The sequence below is a fragment of the Homarus americanus genome, unplaced genomic scaffold (genome assembly GCF_018991925.1).
Source record: "Homarus americanus isolate GMGI-L3 unplaced genomic scaffold, GMGI_Hamer_2.0 scaffold14467, whole genome shotgun sequence".
NCBI classification, from domain to species: Eukaryota; Metazoa; Arthropoda; class Malacostraca; order Decapoda; family Nephropidae; genus Homarus; species Homarus americanus.
In genome coordinates, this window is record NW_024733734.1 from 3,818,726 (window position 1) to 3,839,481 (window position 20,756).

Here is a 20,756-nt window from a genome sequence, read left to right on the forward strand (position 1 = left end):
GTTGTAGTAAAAATAACATCTTAATTTTATGATGGTATGCACACACAATTAATATTTAAGAGAAATACAGTCGCCAGGTTAATGTCCATTCAAATAATGGATTCAAACTCTCTCCCCCTTCCCAGCTCGCTGGCTCTTCCCTCTCTGAAAAATGTTTGGGTGAAAACAGAAGGCTTACATTTTTAGTAATAAATAATACCTCAGACTATGGTTAGGATAATATAATTGACATTGCTGGGTTCCTTGCAAGACCAGGAATATTTTGAATATAAACGTCATATATTTTGCACAAAAGATAAAATTTTGGCTTTTTCTAATCAAAATTCTTACATTAGATCTAAAATTTGTATGTCTAATGCAAATTCCATGATGTTTATATTTAAAATAATCACAATCATATAAGAATTCCAGCAATGTAAATTATATTCTGGCTGGGTAATTTGTATGAATTTTATGAGCTAAAACAAATATCTTCATAAAAAACAAATTATACAGTGGGATATGCTATAACGAACGGATCCTACTACGAATATTCCTATAACGAACGGTTTTACCTATAAAATTGAGAATGCTATAACGAACGCAACTCCTACAACGAACGCGGATGAATACCGGACTATTTCGCCTGGCGCATGAATATTGTTGTACCGCGACCCACAACAAGAGCGTCAGGCGCCATCTTTGTCTCATTGTGTAGCCAGTGCACCACTGTTATTGTTGAAATTTCGTCTTTTGATGTGGAAATAGAGTTATTTGTATAAATATTTTGTTATACAAGTGTACAATTGTGACAATGAATCGTCCAAAGCGAGTGAGAAAGCTCATAACTCTTGAAACTAAGAAAGAAATCATAAAGAAACGTGAGGATGGAATAAGCATTGCGAAACTTAGTGATGAGTATGGGATGGCTAAATCGACTATATGTACGATTTTAAAGAATAAAGAGGAGTTGAAAACAGTGCAAGTGGCTAAGGGAATCTCTAGACTTAGCAAAGCAAGGTGTAATGTGATTGAGGAGATGGAAAATTTACTCTTAGTGTGGATAAAGGAGAAAGAAATGGCAGGCGATAGCATTCGTGAAGCTATAATTTGTGAGAAGGCCAGACATTGTTTGAGGACCTTAAAGCCAAGACTCCCAGTGCAAGTGATAGTGATGTGCCAGTGTTTAGGGGTACCAAGGGGTGGTTTACTGGTTTCAGAAGGAGAAATAAAATACATAGTGTTGTGAGACATGGTGATGCTGCTAGTGCAGATAAGGAAGCAGCTAAGGAACACCATGACATTTTTTTGAATATTATTAAAGAGGGAGGCTTTGTTTCTCAGCAGGTATTCAACTGTGATGAAACTGGACTTTTTTGGAAAAAAATGCCTCGCCGTACATACATTACCAAGGAGGAAACTTCTGTCCCTGGCCATAAGCCAATGAAAGACAGGATTGCCCTCCTTCTTTGTGCTAATGCTTCTGGTGACTGCAAAATAAAGCCACTCCTTGTGTACCATGCAGAAAACCCAAGAGCTTTAAAAAACACTAGGAAGACCCGCCTTGGTGTTAAGTGGCGGTCAAACCCAAAGGCTTGGGTGACCAGGAATTTATTCTCTGAGTGGGTGATTGAGGTGTTTGGACCCAGTGTTTGGGAATACCTCAGGGAGAATAATCTTCCACTGAAAGCTTTGTTGGTGATGGACAATGCACCAGCCCACCCTCCTAATTTGATGGTTGAATTGCCAGAGGAGTTCAACTTCATCACTGTGCACTTCTTGCCACCCAACACAACACCTCTCATCCAGCCCATGGATCAACAGGTAATTTCTAACTTTAAGAAGCTGTACACAAAGGCACTGTTTAGAAAATGCTTTGCGTCCACTTCTTCCAGTGATGTTAGCTTGAAGGAATTTTGGAAGAGTCACTTCAATATAGCAGATGCTGTATTTTTAATTACCTCAGCCTGGAAAGAGGTTACTGTGAGGTGTCTTTGTGCTGCTTGGAGGCCATTGTGGCCTGAATGTGTCCTTCAAAGAGACTTTGAAGTCTTCGAAGAGTTAGAAGAAGAGGCTGTTGTACATGAAATTGTGGCTCTGGGCAATTCCATGGGCCTGGAAGTGGATGATGATGATGTTGAGGAGTTGGTGGAAGAGCACAGTAAGGAACTGTCCACTGAGGAGCTGCTTGAGCTTCACAAAGAACAAAATGAGACACTGAAGCGGAGCTTAGCTTCTGAGGAGACAGGGGAGGAGGACAAGGAGGAAAGCCGCATCATTCCAGCCAAAGATCTCAAGGATGCGTTCTTTTGCTGGAGCAAACTGTCCAAACTTGCTGAGGATTATCATCCTGATGTTGGTTCTGTGCAAAAGGCCATCAGTGTGTTCAATGACAATGTTATGAACTACTTTTGGAAGGTCCAGAAATCAAGGTTGAAGCAGCCAACCCTGGATTCCTTCTTTACAAAGGTAACAAAAGAACCTACAGACAAAGTGCCTGTGAGACAGTCACCAAAGAGGGCTAGGAAGGATGACTCCTCTCCTTCCACCTCTTCTCAATAATTCTCTCCTCCCCCCTCCCCCTCTGCCTCCTGTCCTGCATGCTGAACAACACTAAGGTAAGATAAAGTACCGTATTTTTTACATTTTCCACAGAATTTTTTCAGTGTTAAGTGGTTGTATTTGGGGACCTGGAACGGATTAATCCTATAACGAACGAGGTTCTGGAACCAATTATGTTCGTTATAGCATACCCCCACTGTACTTCACCAGCGTAAATGACCAAATTTACCGAGTAATTAAAGAATTTCATTCTGGCAAGGCACCGCGTAAATGAGTAAATGACCAAACGCGTAAACAAAAACCGCGTAAATCCAGACTCGACTGTAATAATAATAATAAGCGGTTTATTAATAGAGTTGCAGCCGGTGGCTGAAAATATACAAACATGTGATTTAGACATAATAATATACATTCCATACATTTGCATGGCTGTACAGTCCATAAATCAGGAGCTGTTTATTATTTTAACAATAGATGGGATGGTGCTATTCTTCTATCTATCAGTGCGGGCTCTTATGGGCTGGATTTTGTTGTAGTGGCGGACTGCACGAGGTGGGCGGGGGACTGCCGGTGGCAGTAGGTGGCGATGACGAAGATGGTGCAGTTGTTCACTGCCAAACCCTGCTAGTGTGTGGTGGTGGAGGTCACCGAAATGCTTATACACCTCAATTAGGTCGCCCCATGCCCGTCTGTAGTATAAGCTAGGCAAGTGCAGGCACCAGTCTGGTGGCCCTCTGAACATTTTCAACCAACTGACAGTCCCTAGCATATCTCGGGGACCAGAAGGAATGACAGTACTCCAGTCGGGGAAGCATTTCACTCTTGAAGATCGTTACGATGAACGGACCGTCTAGATCTCTGAACGACCTTCTTATAAAACCCAATAATTTATTTGCCTGACTTGCCTTCTTCTCGCAATGGCCCGAGAACTTCAGTTCATTGTCAACATACACACCTAGGTCCTTCTCACATTCAGTCTCAAATAGTGCAGTTTCTTCATCCTGTTGGGACATGTGATTCGCCTCCTTACTGTTGGTACGCCCCAGGTGCATCCTCTTACACTTCATGACATTGAATCTCGGCAGCCATTTCTTCAACCATTCTTGGAGCTCACAGAGATCCTTCTGCAGCTCTTCACAGTCCGCTTGGTTCTTGATTTCCCGAAATAACTTGGCGTCATTAGCAAACATTTGTATGGAGGAGTGTACAACGTCAGGCATGTCATTTATGAAACAAACAAACAACTGCAGGCCCAATACACTGCCCTGTGGTACCCCGCTTGTGACAGGTACGGATGATGATTTCATGCCATTAATCACCACACACCACTTGCAGTCATGTAGAAAGTCTTTTATCCAAACTAGGACATTTCCCGGAATTACATACCCTTCCAATTTGATTTTCGGCCTTTCGTGGGGTACACTGTCGAAAGCCTTTGCAAAATTTACTGTGCGTGTGTCTGACTTCGTGTTTCTTTTATATTTCCAACTTGGGGTGATACTCAATCATGCCTAAATGCCCCAGTGATAGTTCCTCTTGTGCTGGGTAGCTTGACGTGACAAAGCATAATTAGGCATCATAAAAGTGGTGTTGGACCAGCAAAGAGTGGTAGAGATTTGAACTTGCCACCCTCAACCTTCTTTACCATCCTCAACACAGGAAAATAATAGTCTCAATTTATGTTTTACATTGCTTATTTAAGGCTTATTATACAGTATACTTGCTTTATGTCTGCTTTTTTTTCTTGCTTGACAGCGTGCAATACAGATATATATCAAGGGTGGATGGGGTTTTCGGAGAGTGGCCGGTCTCTAACCCACTGAATTTGTTTGTTTTTATGAGAGTAATTGCTTTAATAACCATCGATTCACTAACCAGCGACTTTTCTCGGTCAATATATGCATGTTATTGGGCTACAGGTACTGTATGTTAAGTTTAAGCCATTCAACACCTCTAAATTGTATGAAGAGACTCAAATTTCAAAACCTTGGGAAAAACATTCCTCCATCCCCAACAGCTACTTTTTATCATCTCTAAGCAGGTATAGTACAATACAGTGTTGTACTTAATTTTATAAATAATTATTTTTAAAATTAATTGCCGAATCCTCTAAAAATTTCAAGGAAAAATCACAATTCATAACACTGTTAGTTTAATTTATTAATGATAATACAGCTAGACCCCGACTTACGACTGCTACGACCGCCGCAGATTTTTTATTATTTATTTATTTTTTCTCAAATGACACGCATTTTCTATACCGAAACGTTTCCAGTTAATGTAGTCTCCATGTATAATTAGAAAATTATGGGGGCCCCATGTAAGGTAAGTGCTCAGTCACACTGTATCCATTCCTTATTATTTATTACTTTCACTGTACTGTATCCATTCCTCATTATTCATTACTTTTTCTGTACTGTATTTCATTGTAGATTTTTTATTAAAAAAATATATATATATATATATATATATATTTTTTTTTAATCTATGTCGGACTTACGACCTGGATTTGGGTCCCTAACCCCGTCGTAAGTCGGGGTCTATCTGTACACATTTTCTTTATTGATACAAAAGTCAAGGCACATAATTATAACAGTCCATGTTCAGTACTGTCTTCCTTCTTCATTAAGAATTTGACAAAATCTACCTTCTGAACCAAGTCACATAAGTTCATTCCAAGGTGCACCCATACGAAGTTTGGCCGATTTTTGTGAAGCCAAAGATTGAGACAAGTAGAAAATGGTCAAGTATACATAGGGGGGTATTGTAAGTACTAACCATCAAGTACCAAACCAGTAAGAAGAACTGTCGTGTATTTTTCTCGGGTCAAACAGTGCTGCTGACAATATTCTACAGTTGTATAAGATGGACTGAGAAAACTTGACATAATTACATGTGAAATCGCCATTGCATCATATTTATCTCAATATTATGATACTAAATTGTGAGAGAACACTCTGGGGGTATCTTTAAGGAATGACATCCACACTAACATTCTTGCTATGGGCTCTGAATACAATACAAAAAAATTCCGGTAACAATTATATTAACATCCAAATACTGTAATCTTAAGCTTCCTGTTGACTGTGAAGAACTGAACAAGCTACAAATTTAAGCAAATTAGTGACACAGGAGAAAACTAAGTGAGACCCTTGCAGTCTCAAATGAAGTGTGCTGTGCCTAAACTGTGTGACCTTTTTACCTTATAAATTGACCATTTACAAACAGTCATGGATGGGCAACTGCTAAAAAATATAAATTACTAAATGGTATTCCTTTGTACACACTGTGGGGTTAGCTAGGTCCATGAAGGGTAAATTATAAGAAACAAACTTAATAAATAGTCTTTTGTGTACTACACAGGTATGGGACCATTTATTTTATTTAGCATGCTTGGGACCTGGGGATTGCCAGATAGGGGGGGTTTTCCAGAATTTGTTGTGCCAAGTCAAAAGGTGTACAGTAAACCCTCTGTAATTGGCTGTGAAGCCTCTGTTCAAATCACTACTCACTCCTAAAAGTAGCTTTAACTGTACACTAACAATAAACTAATGGTAATAGCAAAATCATTTTAATAGTAAAGTATTTATGAAGAAAGAACAAAAAATGATACAAATTAGTTTTCGAACTGCATTGCAGTCGGCCCCAATACTCTCGCCTTAGCAATGGTGCTCTGCCGTGGACCCTCCGATCTCCACACACAGCTCCATGGATATAAACTAACAGCTAAAAAAATTTATATACCTTATTATAATTATTTATTGTATTTTTTTGTACTTCCTGTATGTAAGATTGTGTATGCATGTTACCGTGTTAAAAAAAAAGTGTGTGTATCTACCCGAAATTATGAGTTGGAAAATACTTCAAATTATTTTTTAGCACTTTCTGTACTTAAGATTGAGTGTGTATGTAACCGATTAAAGAAAATTAAAATTACTGTACATATATTTAACTGAAATTATGTTGAACGCTCAGCCAGGGAATTACTTTTGGCTCATTTTAAATAATTTGTTCCCGAACATAGCCTGTTTATGGTGCATTCTGAACAACAGATAAATGGTTCCATACCTGTACTGTACAGCACATATAGAAAAAAAAAATACAACTGTACCTATATTAACTAAGGTCAATAAGTGGAAAGACAGAATTGCTCGAGATTTTAACATTTTCCCAGATGACCTCAAGCTCTTGGTCATCACTGTTCAACTCTTTACCCTCACTATGGAAGGCAGCAGATTCATTTATTATGTTGCACTTTCCTTTGCTTTTAACAGGGTATTCACCACTATCACCATCCTGTCTGTTTTCACATAAACTGTTCTCAACTTTAACTGGTGTCTCCTCCAGGGAACACTCTGCAGTATTGTCTCCTGTGTTCACAGATCCACCAATAAATGTGCAAATGATATCATCATATTCCTCTTTAACATTTTCACCTTGAGACCTGCTACTACTATGAGGATGAATGCTTGTACTAATACAGTGAACAGTTTGTCCACTTCTTTCACTAATGCCATCAGCAGTTTTTTCACTCATATGCTGTGCACCAACTTGTCTATGATCACTATCTTCATCCACATTACAAACCTGAATTTTACTAACCTCTTCTTTTAACAATTGAGTTTCTTCAACTTTTATTTCATTATCAATTGGGTCATCTTTTTTGTCAGAGATCATACTCACTTTGGCCTTTATCCCCTTGTCCTGCATCCCAGTAGTTGTACACTTCTGCTGGACAGATGGAACCTCTTGTTGTGGGACACTTTTGTTTTGTAAATTCCTTGCCTGGTATGACCTATTAGTCCTTACACCTTGCCAATCACCATGAGAATATTGCCAATGGTAGTCTAAACTCCACTGTTTATGGACTGCATGAATCTGGCCTCCTTCATAATGCCAGTCTCGTGAATTTTGCCACCCATTCCCTAAATTTTGATTCTGCCATCCACTACTTTGATACTGCCCTCCGTTGCTCAGATACTGCCCTCCGTTGCCAGATACTGCCCTCCGTTGCTCCGATACTGCCCTCCGTTGCTCCGATACTGCCCTCCGTTGCTCCGATACTGCCCTCCGTTGCTCCGATACTGCCCTCCGTTGCTCCGATACTGCCCTCCGTTGCTCCGATACTGCCCTCCGTTACTCCGATATTGCCCTCCATTACTCCGATACTGCCCTCCATTACTCCGATACTGCCCTCCATTACTCCGATACTGCCCTCCATTACTCCGATATTGCCCTCCATTACATTGAATACCAAATTTATTTCTAAGAGTCTTCTGCATTTTTCTGTTTTCCTTGTGGATGTCTTTTCCCCCAAAAGCATCAGCCCCTGTCCTTGGTCTTGGCTGTCTGGCTCCAACACACATCTGCTCACCTGATGATGCAGCAATGTTGGACTTATGACTTTCAATCTTTCCTAGAATATCCTGACTGTTTTTATTGTCATCGGGTGACCCTCCTTGCCGACTTGGTGATGATCGAGATATATCTAATGAAATGTCAACATCACATTGTTTAATAGGTATCAGTTCAACACCTGTGGAACCTGTTACCACTTCCCTTTTAGGCTCAATCAAAATTGGTGTTTCACATATGTCAGGTTCACTATTGAGTATTGGCATATCAACACTTTTATCTTCCCTCTGAGGTTTAACAGAAGTTGGTGTGTCATTGATCTGTGAGGGCATGTCTTCACTAGTGACATTTTCAGTACATGGCTCTGTTACCTTATTATTGATGGATTTTAATTTTTTTTTAATTTTACCATCACCCGAGGGATTTATTAATCTCTCTGCCTTCTTTTTCGTGCGTTTGGTACCACAGTGTTTTCTTTTAGTTATCAAAAAACCATTCTTCTTCCTGGAATTGGTTTGGATTGTTGTACTTGAAGAATCTATTTCTGACTCCACTTTAATTACATTATAGAGAGAAATTTGGTCCAAACTACAACCCAGAGACTCATTGTGTTGTGTGTCTCTGGGAGTCTCTGGTTTGTACTTTTCTTCATCAAGTAAGAAAGTTTCTGTCTTCTCAATCTTCACAGACACACTACTGACATCATCTTGAGAACTTCTAGACAGAGGCAAGAGACAGTTGTTGGGTTCCTCCACACTTTCTATGGAAATACATTTACTTGCCATGTTTAATGCACCTGATTGGTTCCAGTTCAGTTGATGGTCTTTCCAATAACCTGGACAGTACTGTATTCTTCTTCCTGTAAGTAAAGAGGAACATGAGATCAAGGCTGTGAAAAAATAAAAGACAACATTAATACATACAATATAGTAATAGGGAGGCACCAGAACCACATTATCAAGGTCCACCCAGAACTTTACAAATTTTTTTTCTGCAAGATTTAACAAATCCACTAAATTAAATCGGTACCTTTTTCTCAAAAACCCAAAACTACAGTGTAGCTATAATCTTCCATTTTTTTCCACCACCCATCAGCTTAGTGTAGTTTAGTGTGTGGCATGTACCGGGTAGATGTGCTGTACCAGTGTCATGGTCACAATAGCATAGCTAGTCTACTTAACATCTAATAATTCATATTATGCTACATGGCCACAAAACATGCGTGAAACTGGTGAGTTACCCCTAGAGAAAGGTGCCGTCCATTTTTTATAACAGTCTGCAACCAACCTCTCTTTTTCTTCTTTTATCCTCTTCACCACTGATCGGCTCGTTAACCGCTTGGGCAATCGGTCACGTCTCTGTTACGCACTGTTGGCAAGTACTGGGCATGCACCGGCTCCTGAATGTACCTGAACCTGTTCCAGTGTTGGTCAAGTCTGGTCTTGAAAGAGCTCACACTCGGTGCCGTCAACACTTTCTGGTAGATTGTGCCGAGGGTTCACAACTCTCACTCCGAAAAAGTTTGCCCTCACAGTTTTCTGGACCTGTGGCTTCTTCAATCCTTACAATCCTTTGCTGTGACTCCTTGTGGGGCGAGCGTCCACCAGCTCCAAGTAAGGACACTCGACTGAGTAGTGCCCCTCGAGATGCTTATACACCTCAATTAGGTCACCCCTTGCCCGTCTGTAGTATAAGCTAGGCAAGTTCAGGCGCTCCAATCTCTCAGGGTAGTTGAGGTGCCTAAGTGCAGGCACCAGTCTGGTGGCCCTCCTTTGAACATTTTCAACCAACTGACAGTCCCTAGCATATCTCAGGGACCAGACAGGGTGACAGTACTCCAGATGGGGAAGCACTTCACTCTTGAAGATCGTTACGAGGGACTGACCGTCTAGATATCTGAACGACCTTCTTATAAGACCCAATAATTTATTTGCCTGATTTACCTTCTTCTCGCAATGGCCCGAGAACGTCAGCTCATTGTCAACATACACACCCAAGTCCTTCTCGCATTGTCTCAAATAGAGCAGTTTCTTCATCCCGTTGGGATCATATGATACGCCTCCTTATCTTTGGTACGCCCCATGTGCATCCTCTTGCACTTCGTGACATTGAATCTCAGCAGCCATTTCTTCGATCATTCTTGGAGCTCACAGAGATCCTATTGCAGCTCTTCACAGTCCGCATGGTTCTTGATTTCCCGAAATAACTTGGCGTCATCGGCAAACATCTGTATGGAGGAGTGTATAAGGTCAGGCATGTCATTTGTGAAACAAACAAACAAACAAACAAACAACAGCAGGCCCAATACACTGCCCTGTGGTACGCCCACTTGTGACAGGTACGGATGATGATTTCGTGCCATTAATCACCACACACCGCTTGCGGTCATGTAGAAAGTCTACTATCCACGCTAGGACATTTCCCCGAATTCCGTACCCTTCCAGTTTGATTTTCAGCCTTTCGTGGGGTACTGTCGAAAGCCTTGGCAAAATCTAGGTAAATATTGTCGATATTACCACCCCGTTTCAGATATGGGTCCAAATATCCAATACCTTGAGCAATTGTGTAAAGCAAGAGCGCCCCGGCATAAAACCATGTTGGCAGTCCTTTACAAGGTTGTTTCGTATTAAATGTTCCGTCGCGGCATCTCTGATAATACTCTCAAGTACTTTACATATTATGCTGGTCAGGCTCACCTGTCTATAGTTGTTTGTAGAGTGACGATCGCCCTTCTTGAAGATAGTACTCACATAAGCCACTTTCCAGGCATTTACAAAACAGGATCTTTAGGGGCTGGGCAAGCTCGTTGCTCAACTCTTTTAGCACTCTAGGATGCACCAGGTCAGGGCTGGGACTCTTATGGTGCTTTAGCTTCGACAGTTTATTTCTAATACCCTCTTCTGTGAACACAATGTGGGTCAGTGCTGTGTCGAACCGTCTGTCCTCAAACGCAGGAAGGTTAGTTGCATCCTCTCTTGTGAACACCGAGGAAAAGAAGCTGTTCAATGCCTCAGCTTTATCCTGGTCAGAATCTGCGTAACTACCATCTTCAAGCCTCCCTTGAACCTTTGACACACCTCACACGATGCTACATAATCTTTCCGATAGTTAGGCCAATAAAACACTTTCTACTCGTGTTATGGTCCCCGACCGTCCTAAGAGGATAAAAAAAAAAAAAGTGACCCCGAGTTGGCATTGTCATGCACTAACTTTAATGCTGCTTTACGTAAATGTTGAGGTACTACTAAGCAATACGGCAACGCTTTATCAAGTTGTTCTCTTACTAGATACAATGCCTCATTTACTACAAATCTACCAATGGTGGCCTTTGGGTACTTATGTTGTGGAAGTCTACCCCCTTCTAAATACTGTTTTAACTCTTGCCACCTTGGTTCTTTCTGCTGTTCTAAACCAAACTCTGCCTGTGTGAATCCTTCTAGACTGGGGAACTGAGCAGCTTTACGATCCTGGACAACTTTTCTCAAGGCTCTGACTGATCGACTTAAGACATCGGCTACTACACTATGCTTTACCGGGTTTGTATTCAATGATATAAACAATCTCTCGTCTCCAAGATCCATCGGTTCATTCACTGACTTTTGATTTTCTTTCTAAAGACTGATGGTCTGTCTTAATGGTAAACTGAGTACGTACCCCAAAGAAGGTGATGGAAAAATCTGCACAAAAACACAATGCCTAGCACTTTCTTATCGGTGGTGGAATAGTGAGTTTCTGCTGGCTTTAACTTTCTAGAAAAATACCCCACGGGTCGCAGGGAGCCATCTTCCTGTAACTGGTTAAAGGAAGCGCCTTCACAATAATTGCTGGCATCACAATGCAATTCAAATGCTTCCTGACATTCAGTGGACCATACAAAATCAACACCTTGTTTTGTTAGCTCAGCGATGGGATAAGCTACCTTGGCAAAATTGGGAACATATTTACAGTAAAATCCACACATACCCAAAAATTGGCAGACTTGCTTAACCTTAGATGGGGGTTAACACTCAGTCACAGCTTGGACATTTTCTGGGTCAGGCTCAATGCCTCTCTCTGAAACTACATGTCCTAAGAACTTAACTTGCTTATGGCCAAATTGACATTTAGATAGATATAATTTAATACCCATCTTCACAAATGTATCAAACACTCTGGCTAGTCTTTGCAACAAGGTTGAGAAACCATTAGCCCACACTATTACATCATCAAGATAGTTCCGTATATACCCCAGTCTTCAACTGCTAACGGAGTTAGTACCGTACTCTGTTTAATTCTGTTGTGAAAATGGCAGGACTGGCTGAAAGCCCAAAAGGTAGAGTATAAACCTCCATTGATTATACCCAACACTAAAAGTAGTTAGATCTCGGCTACTGTCGTTAAGAATTACTTGATAGTATGCATCCTTCAAATCTAATGTGGCATAATACTTATTTCCCACAGCTTTCTCAACTAACTCTTCAATCCATGGCAAATGTTGTATGTTGGTTTTCAAGTGCTTATTGACAGCTCGAAAGTCTAAGCACATGCTTTGAACCATTGGGTTTGGTTACCAGTACAATGGGGGATAACCAAGCAGTAGTCGATGGTTCAATAATGTTCCGATATCTTATCTCTACAATCATCTCCCTTATTACATCTTTTGCTTTTTCTGGGTGTCGAATATTGTGGTCCCCTGACAGGATTGGGATTGACAAGTTAAATGTTAACGGGTGGACCGGCAATTGACCCTATTTCATGTGGTCCTAGAACAAATAAGCGATCATAAGCCAAAATCGCCTTTCTCAACTGTTTTTGTATATCTGTTTCAAAGGGGCCACTGTTGTTTTCTAATTAATTCACTCAATTCTTCCTGTGTAGTGGCTCCCTATTTTACTTTATCACAATCTGGGATTATGCTGATTGAAATCTCTTGAATATGTCTGACATTTTTTACTGAACTGTTGGAAATCCCATCACAAATTACACAGGAAAAGGTGGTACAGGAAAAGTCCAAAAATCCGGATGCCAGAAATCCGGACCACCCGAGAATCTGGACTTTTCGAAAACTCAAACTATTTTTTTTTTGTAGCTGGCTTTTGTGTGTATGTGTGTATGCGTGAGCGCCACAGCTGCACAGCGACAACAAGCGACCACGCGGTCACCACTTTAAAACGAGCAAGCAAACTGTGACAACGTATGTAATTTTGAGTCCTACTCTTTCCATTTACAGAGTACTGTACAGTATTACCCCGCCTAACGCGGTTTCACTTAACGCGTTTTATCATATACGCGGTGCCTCGCCAGAGCTGAACTTTCACTTAACACGGATTTTTTCCACATATACGCGGTGAGTGTCCGGCTCGAGACGCTATTTTTAGATTTGCCCCACCCGCCACCCTGCCTGACTGCCTGTTTTAGCTCATAAAATTCATACAAATTACCCGGCCAGAATATAATTTACATTGCTGGAATTCTTATAATTTGGTGATCATTTTGAATATAAACATCATATATTTTGCATTAGACATACAAATTTTAGATAAAATTTTTTCTCAGAGTAACTATGTTATCTTTTGTGCAAAATATATGACATTTATATTCAAAATATTCCTGGTCTTACAAGGAATCCAGCAATGTCAATTATATTATTCTAACTTTAATCTGAGGTATTATTTAATACTAAATGTTAAAAACTCTTGAAGGGAGGATTGGTGGGGGGTGGGGGGGAGGGTTGGGACTGACCGCGCGGTTGGAAGAGGGGGGGAGGCAAGGTGGGGTACTTTGATTGACAGATAGTGTCCTGAAGATTATTTTTTTTTTTATTAACTGAAGATATTTGTTTTAGCTCATAAAATTCATACAAATTACCCGGTCAGAATATAATTTACATTGCTGGAATTCTTATAATTTGGTGATCATTTTGAATATAAACATCATATATTTTGCATTAAACATACAAATTTTAGATAAAAATTTTTCTCTAGGTAACTATGTTATCTTTTGTGCAAAATATATGACATTTATATTCAAAATATTCCTGGTCTTACAAGGAATCCAGCAATGTCAATTGTATTATCCTAACTTTAGTTTGAGGTATTATTTATTAAAATTTAGTGGTTTTCCCCCAAAAATTTCTCAGAGGGAAGAGCCGGCAGTGTAGTGTGAGAGGGGGAGGGAGTCGAGTCCATTATTTGAATGGACATTAACTTGGCGACTGTATTTCTCTATTTCTCTTAAGTATTAATTGTGTGCATGTACCATCATAAAATTAAGATGTTATTTTTACGACAACATAGGTATGTGCCTTCAAAAAGTGGAGTTTGGGGGTCGGGCCGGTTTCTATTGGAATTAATCCCATATGTTCTGTTGTTCACTTAACGCGGATTTCACTTAACACGGGACCCTCTGGGTTCTATTGACCGCGTTAAGTGGGGTACAACTGTACATGCCCATAATAATGGCTCCTAAAGTAGATAAACTTTGTTGTGTGAAGAGAAAAAAGAACACGTTGAAATTGAGTGACAAACTTGAAATAATTAAGAAACTAGAACGTGGTGTGAGCAATACTGTTCTAATGGAAACATACGACATTGGAAAGTCTACAATTTATGATATAAAAAAGGCAAAGAATAAAATTTTAGAATTCACAGCTTTATCTTTAAAACTGCTGGTTTTGATTAATGAAACATGCTATATTTGCTAATGAATAAACTATCAAAATGTACCTGTTCATCTCTTCTTTATTTCTCCTGAAATTTGAATTTTAAAAGTACTGCCCGAGAATCCGGAAAATCCGAAAATCCAGACCGACCCAATCCCCAAGCAGTCCGGATTTTTGGACTTCTACTGTACTTTAACATCATTGCGTAAATTTACTCTCAACTTGTTTGAGGATCTCCTCTCTCTCCTTCTGTCTGAATGGCTAGGTGATGAGGTGCACAAATGAATAGCAGTCAGTGTTTCTCAAACCTTTTCACTTCATTCCCCCATGAGGAACTCTCAACATCCTCGTGGCCCCCCTTCAGTTCTCTCCCAAGCCCCTTGTTATATATGTGTATGTTTATATGCTGCCTTTATTGATTACATATACATTATATATTATGTTACTTCTTACCAAAGTTAGAATGTGTTTAGGCCTGTGTAATCACAAATCTGTTAGGCACGTGGTACACAACAATAACAATAAAAGCCCTGAGTAAGAGTCAGTATGTGGCTTCTCATTCTCCCATTAAATAACGCAAGATACTACACTGGCGACGAGGATGGGATTCACAAAGTGTTGGTGAAGTCCTCGAAGAGAGGATAGTGACCACTGAAGGGAAGGCTACTCTGAACCTGGAGAATTTAAGTGAAGAGAGCAACCATGGCTGGCGTCAGTGGATACATCGGAGAGTGGGGGAGTATGATGCAGACAAGGAAGATTTCACATCATATTGTGAGAGAATGGACTACTTCTTTCTGGCAAATGAATTAATGGACGATGGTGGTGAAGCTCAGAAGAAGGCCCTTGAAGAGCAATCTTTTTGACAGAGGTAGGAGCTAATGTTTATTCTACTCTGGTCAATCTGCTTGCTCCAGACAAACCCAAAGACTCCTCACTGATTCAGATTACCAAGATTCTGAAGCAACATTTTGATCCTGCTCCACTTGAGATCGCTGAAAGTTATAGATTTGGCACCAGAGATAGAGGGAAAGATGAATCAGTAAGTAATTATATAGTAGCTTTGAAGAAGTTATCCATTTACTGTAACTTTGGACAGTTCTTGAACCGAGCTCTAAGAGACAGGTTTGTGATAGGCCTGAATTATGAAAAAAATACAAGTTAATGAACACCACTACCTTAACTTTTGAAAATGCATGTCATATTGCTACAAGCATGGAATTAGCCGAGAAAAACGCCAGAGAATTTGTTCCCAATGCCGGTAGTGAAACAGTTGGCAGTAGTGGCTCAGTGTGTAAAGTAACTGTAGCTAAAAGGAAGAATTATGCCACAAAACAAGGAACACATGCCGATTTAAAATGTAAGAGGTGCCGAGGGAAACATGAAAGCTTTCAGTGTAAGTTAAAAAATTCAAGACGTTACAATTGTCAGTGTATTGGACATATTGCTCCTGCCTGTGAGAAAGAAATTACAGCCCCTGCCAGAAGTGATAAAGGTAGAGTATATGCCGTTGAAGGTGGAGAGAAGGAAATGAAAAACAGTATTCATGAGAGTGTTAGTAATTTTGGATCTGATAATGATGAGAGTGCCCATGTGTTTACTATTTACACCAGTCATGAAGAGAAAGTTAAACATAGGTATAATGTGGACTTGTGTATTAATGACACACCTGTAACCATGGAAGTGGATACTGCAGCTGATTTCTCCATAATGAGTAGAGATATGTATGAGAAGCTATTTGCGCATGTGCCTTTAGAAGACTCGGGTGTCAAGTTGAGAACCTATACTAGAGAGATTTTGAACACAGAAGGTAAATTAGAGTGTGAGGTAAAGTACAAAAATCAGAATTTAAAGTTGCCATTAATTATAGCTAGTTATGTGAATAGCTCAACTTTGTTAGGTAAGAACTGGTTGTGTGAACTTCAGATGGATTGAAAGGAGATATTTAGTGTTAGAATGTGTAACAGTATTCCAGGTCTTGAGAAATTGCTTGAAAAATACAAGACTTTATTTGTTAAGGGACAGGGTGGTATAAAGGGTTATGAAGCTCATATCACCATTGACAAAGATGTTACACCCATATATGCTAAGTCCAGACCTGTTCCTTATGCATTGAAAGGTGAGGTTGAGAAGGAATTAGACAGACTTCTGAGTGAGGGAATTATTGTGAAAACTGCCAAGAGCAATTGGGCTGCTCCTATAGTAATTGTACCTAAAGCTGATAAATAAAATAGACTATATGATGATTATGAAAAAAAAAACACTATCTACCAGAAAGTGTTGTGATGGCACCGAGTGTGAGCTCTTTCAAGACCAGACTTGACCAACACTGGAGCAGGTTCAGGTACATTCAGGGGCCGGTGCATGCCCAGTACTTGCCAACAGTGCGTAACAGAGACGTGACCGATCGCCCAAGCGGCTAACGAGTCGATCATTTGGTGAAGAGGATAAAAGAAAAGGAAAAGTAACAGAGAACATAAGAAAATAAGGAGTCTGCAATAGGCCGGTTGGCCTGTGCATGGCAGCTCCTGTCGAGAGTTACAACCACTCTCTATCATCCATGAATGTATCCAGCCTCCTTTTGAAGCTTTCCAGAGTTCCAACACTTACTACAAAGTTGGTAAGCTTGTTCCAATCGTCCACCACCCTATTTGTGAACCAGTTTCTTCCTATCTCCCTCCTAAACCTAAACTTATCCAACTTAAATCCGTTGCTCCAAGTCCTATCCTGCTCGGATATTATAAGAATTTTATCTATGTCCCCTTTATTGATTCCTTTCACCCACTTAAATACTTCTATCATATCTCCCCGCACTCTTTGTCTTTCAAGGGAATGCAAGTCAAGTTTCTTTAACCTATCCTGATATGGAAGGTTTCTAAGTCCCGGAATCATTTTCGATCGCCCAAGCAGCTCACGAGTCGATCATTTGGTGAAGATGATAAAAGAAAAGTAACAGAGACGTGACCGATCACCCAAGCGGCTAATGAGCCGATCAGTGGTGAAGAGGATAAAAATAAAGTAAAAGAAGGAGTGAGGAGCTTCTTGATAAGTTCAAGACAGCTACAGAATGTATTAGGGTGATGGGAGGAATCCCTATCATATGTGGTGTCCTGCCAAGGAGAGTTGGCAATGAATGGTTGTCAATGGCAGTTGGTGTCAACTGCTGTCTTGACAGATATTGCAAGTCAATATCAGTCCCATTCATTGACAACTGGGACAACTTTTATGGCAAAAGGGACCTTTATGCTACGGATGGGGTGGCAATCCTGGCTGGCTCTCTCGAGAGGGCAGTTCAAAAGATGTCAAAGTCTTTAAACTGCTAGGGGAACATATGGGCACAGAGGTGGAGGACCCTGCAGTGGGAGCGGGTAAACAAAGTGAAAGGTTACAGAGAAATAGTGCTAAGAATGATGACAAAACTAAATTAGGACTTGGATCACGACTTACTTAAATGTCTTAAATGCAAACAGTAGAAGTACTGTACGTGAAACAAAATGGATGAAATCGGGGTGTTGGTATGTACCGAAAAAATCGATATACAGTGAGTTCTGCTATAACGCGTGTTTTGATAACGCGAATTTGCTCTAACGCGATTTATGAATTCGGAACAATATTTGTATAACGCGAACGCTTGTTTGCTATAACGCGACTTTTGCTTACTATTTCTCCAATTTTGTGGTATTAACTGTGAATATGGTAAAGAAGAATATCTCCAAAAAGCGTTCTGATTATAGAATTCCCAGTGATTATCGTAAAAGAAAGGATATAACACTTGAAGAGAAGCTCGATGTTATCAACCTCAAAATCACCCTTCTTCCCCATCAAGTTACATTCATATTTTTTCAAAGTAAAGTGTTACATTTACTGTATGATTTCATTATTAGATATGAATGTAACATTTATTTAGACTGTGCTATCCTTTGTGTTAGGCTAACTACTAAATTTTTTCGATTTCGAGTAATCTGCACCTAACCCTATTTTCTCCATAAGCCCTGTTATTTCTATTACGCGATTTTCTATAACACGATATTTTACAAGAACACAATTATCGCGTTATAGCAGAACTACCTGTACTGTAATAGCATTCACTGAAACATGGATAAACCTAGACTCACATGAGTTACCTGTCGAATACCAAATTGCAGTTACAAATTATTCCATACCGATAGGTAGATTAGGAAATGAGGCGGAGTAGCAATCTATGTCAGGGATAATCTGACGTGTGAAATAAATAAGGAAAAAAAACTGAACTGAATACAGAAATAATTTGGATAGAATTAACCGATGGCAGGGAAAAATTAATCACAGGAGTAATACATAGACCTGCCAATCTTGATAGTTAATGTGCAACTTATTTGGGATGAAATGCACAGGGCATCCAGGATAGCAAAGTCTGTATAGTAGGCGACTTTAACTTTAGCCAAATAGATTGGATCGACCTAGCTGGTAACTCAGAATCAGAGGATTTTCTTGAAACAGTTCAGGACTGTTTCCCAAGTGAACATATAGCCGAACCCACCTAGGGTAATAATACATGTATACTCGATTTAGTTCTGTCAAACAGAGAAAACCTCATTAGTAATGTCGAGGTAGGGAACGAACTTGCTAACAGCGATCGCAAAGAAATAAGATTCCAATTAGAATTTAATGGCAGTGTACTGCACATCTCATCGACATTCCTAAAAACCCCGCTAATTCATATTACTCTACTAAAATTCAAATCCACCGCGCTTGTAGAATCTCAGAAAACGGGAAACATTGACAAAGGATGACTCACCCACTCAATGTTACTGAATCATTTGTTGAATTGTACCCAGGTACAGTTATATAATATTAATTGTATGTATTCATAGCATTAAGGAGAACTCGGGGTATCTATAAGATGATTGGGAAAGTCCAGTTGAACCGGAATAGTGTACTTTAGGACTAAGTGTAGATCGTGATTTGAAGGTCATACTATTTATGTCTGTGAACGTTTAGCGAACATAACTTCCGCAGATATCATACGAAAATACATGACAACAATGATCTGGAAAAAGGATAAATGTATCAGAACTATGTGAGGTGTTGGCAGTGACCCAGAAACTATACTTGAAAGGAAATATCTTGTATGCATCGGTGTGAACTTAATACACCTCGTATTCTCATGTGATGGATACCCACAACATGTACAGTGATCAGAGAATCTTATGTCTATTCAAATAGTGCCATGTGTGAGAGGAGGATCCTTAATTACAGTTTTAAGTGAAGTGGATATACCCACGCTAAGCACATTCGGCTTTTGTTTCAGGGTAGCGTCCTCTGTGCCCGGCCTACAGATGTGAGTGGTTGATATAGCCCAATTAATTTCCCCAAGAACTGTCAAGCCCGAACCGTATTCTAGTATGTAAGTTAGGATTAAAATATGTATTTACAAGACACCAGGTCACAATAAATGGGAAAGTGTTCATGTGAGAACCATAAGATATCAAAGTAAATATTAACGATTGGAAACTGTAGGCCTACGTCGGTGAGAGGCGCTGGGCCTCATGCCTCAGTGGCACCCCCTCTCTCATCAACTCAGGTCAGTGAACTTCATCGGGCTGTATTCAGCCCTAAAAAAAGAGACTTATATAGCAGTTATTACAGTTAAAACTTTGCCTGATGTATAAAGTGAAACAGAATGTGTTGGGGTGGGTGATAATGGCCCATCAGGTATTATTTCTCAGTGGCACCTCCTCTCTCATCAACTCGGGTCCCCCGCACGCTCTGAACTCGCCAACACGGCGGCCATTACCCCTGTGAGCTTCCCACTATGTGAGATGACTACTCCCAGCTATGCTAAGCCACTGTGAACCTGTAGATTCCCGGCATACCACCACAAATGAGTAGGAATACTTAATGGAATGCTTGAGAAACTCCGAGGTTGTCACTTGGAGCGACCTATAATACCAGGCGTAGAAACAGTACTGGTATGTCTCTTGGTGAAGCTCCAGTCTCTACCCACCGAGGGCGGTGTGCGAACGAGGTGCCTGATATGTGTACCTAGAAACTGCAAGGAGTCCTATACTTGGTGGTGAGCTGGTGATACTATGTATGATAACTTAAGGCGCTTCCATACAGGTGGAGCAGTCTGACGTGCCGAGTGTTATTGTAAGAAGGGATGACCGAGGTAAGGAGGTCACTGATTGTCATGGGTTGCCTCAAAAAGCAATACGTAACTGAACGAAGGCACAATGAT

At 40.2% G+C, this 20,756-nt stretch overlaps 1 protein-coding gene across 1 annotated transcript; it reads right to left on the reverse strand.

The window, feature by feature from the left end:
* Positions 1–7,244: 7,244 nt before the first annotated feature.
* LOC121869938 lies at positions 7,245–8,752 on the reverse strand. Its single transcript, XM_042371504.1, has one exon. The coding sequence runs from the start codon at positions 8,679–8,681 to the stop codon at positions 7,515–7,517; it is 1,167 nt and encodes a 388-aa protein (XP_042227438.1). The 5' UTR covers positions 8,682–8,752; the 3' UTR covers positions 7,245–7,514.
* Between the last annotated feature and the right edge of the window lie 12,004 nt (positions 8,753–20,756).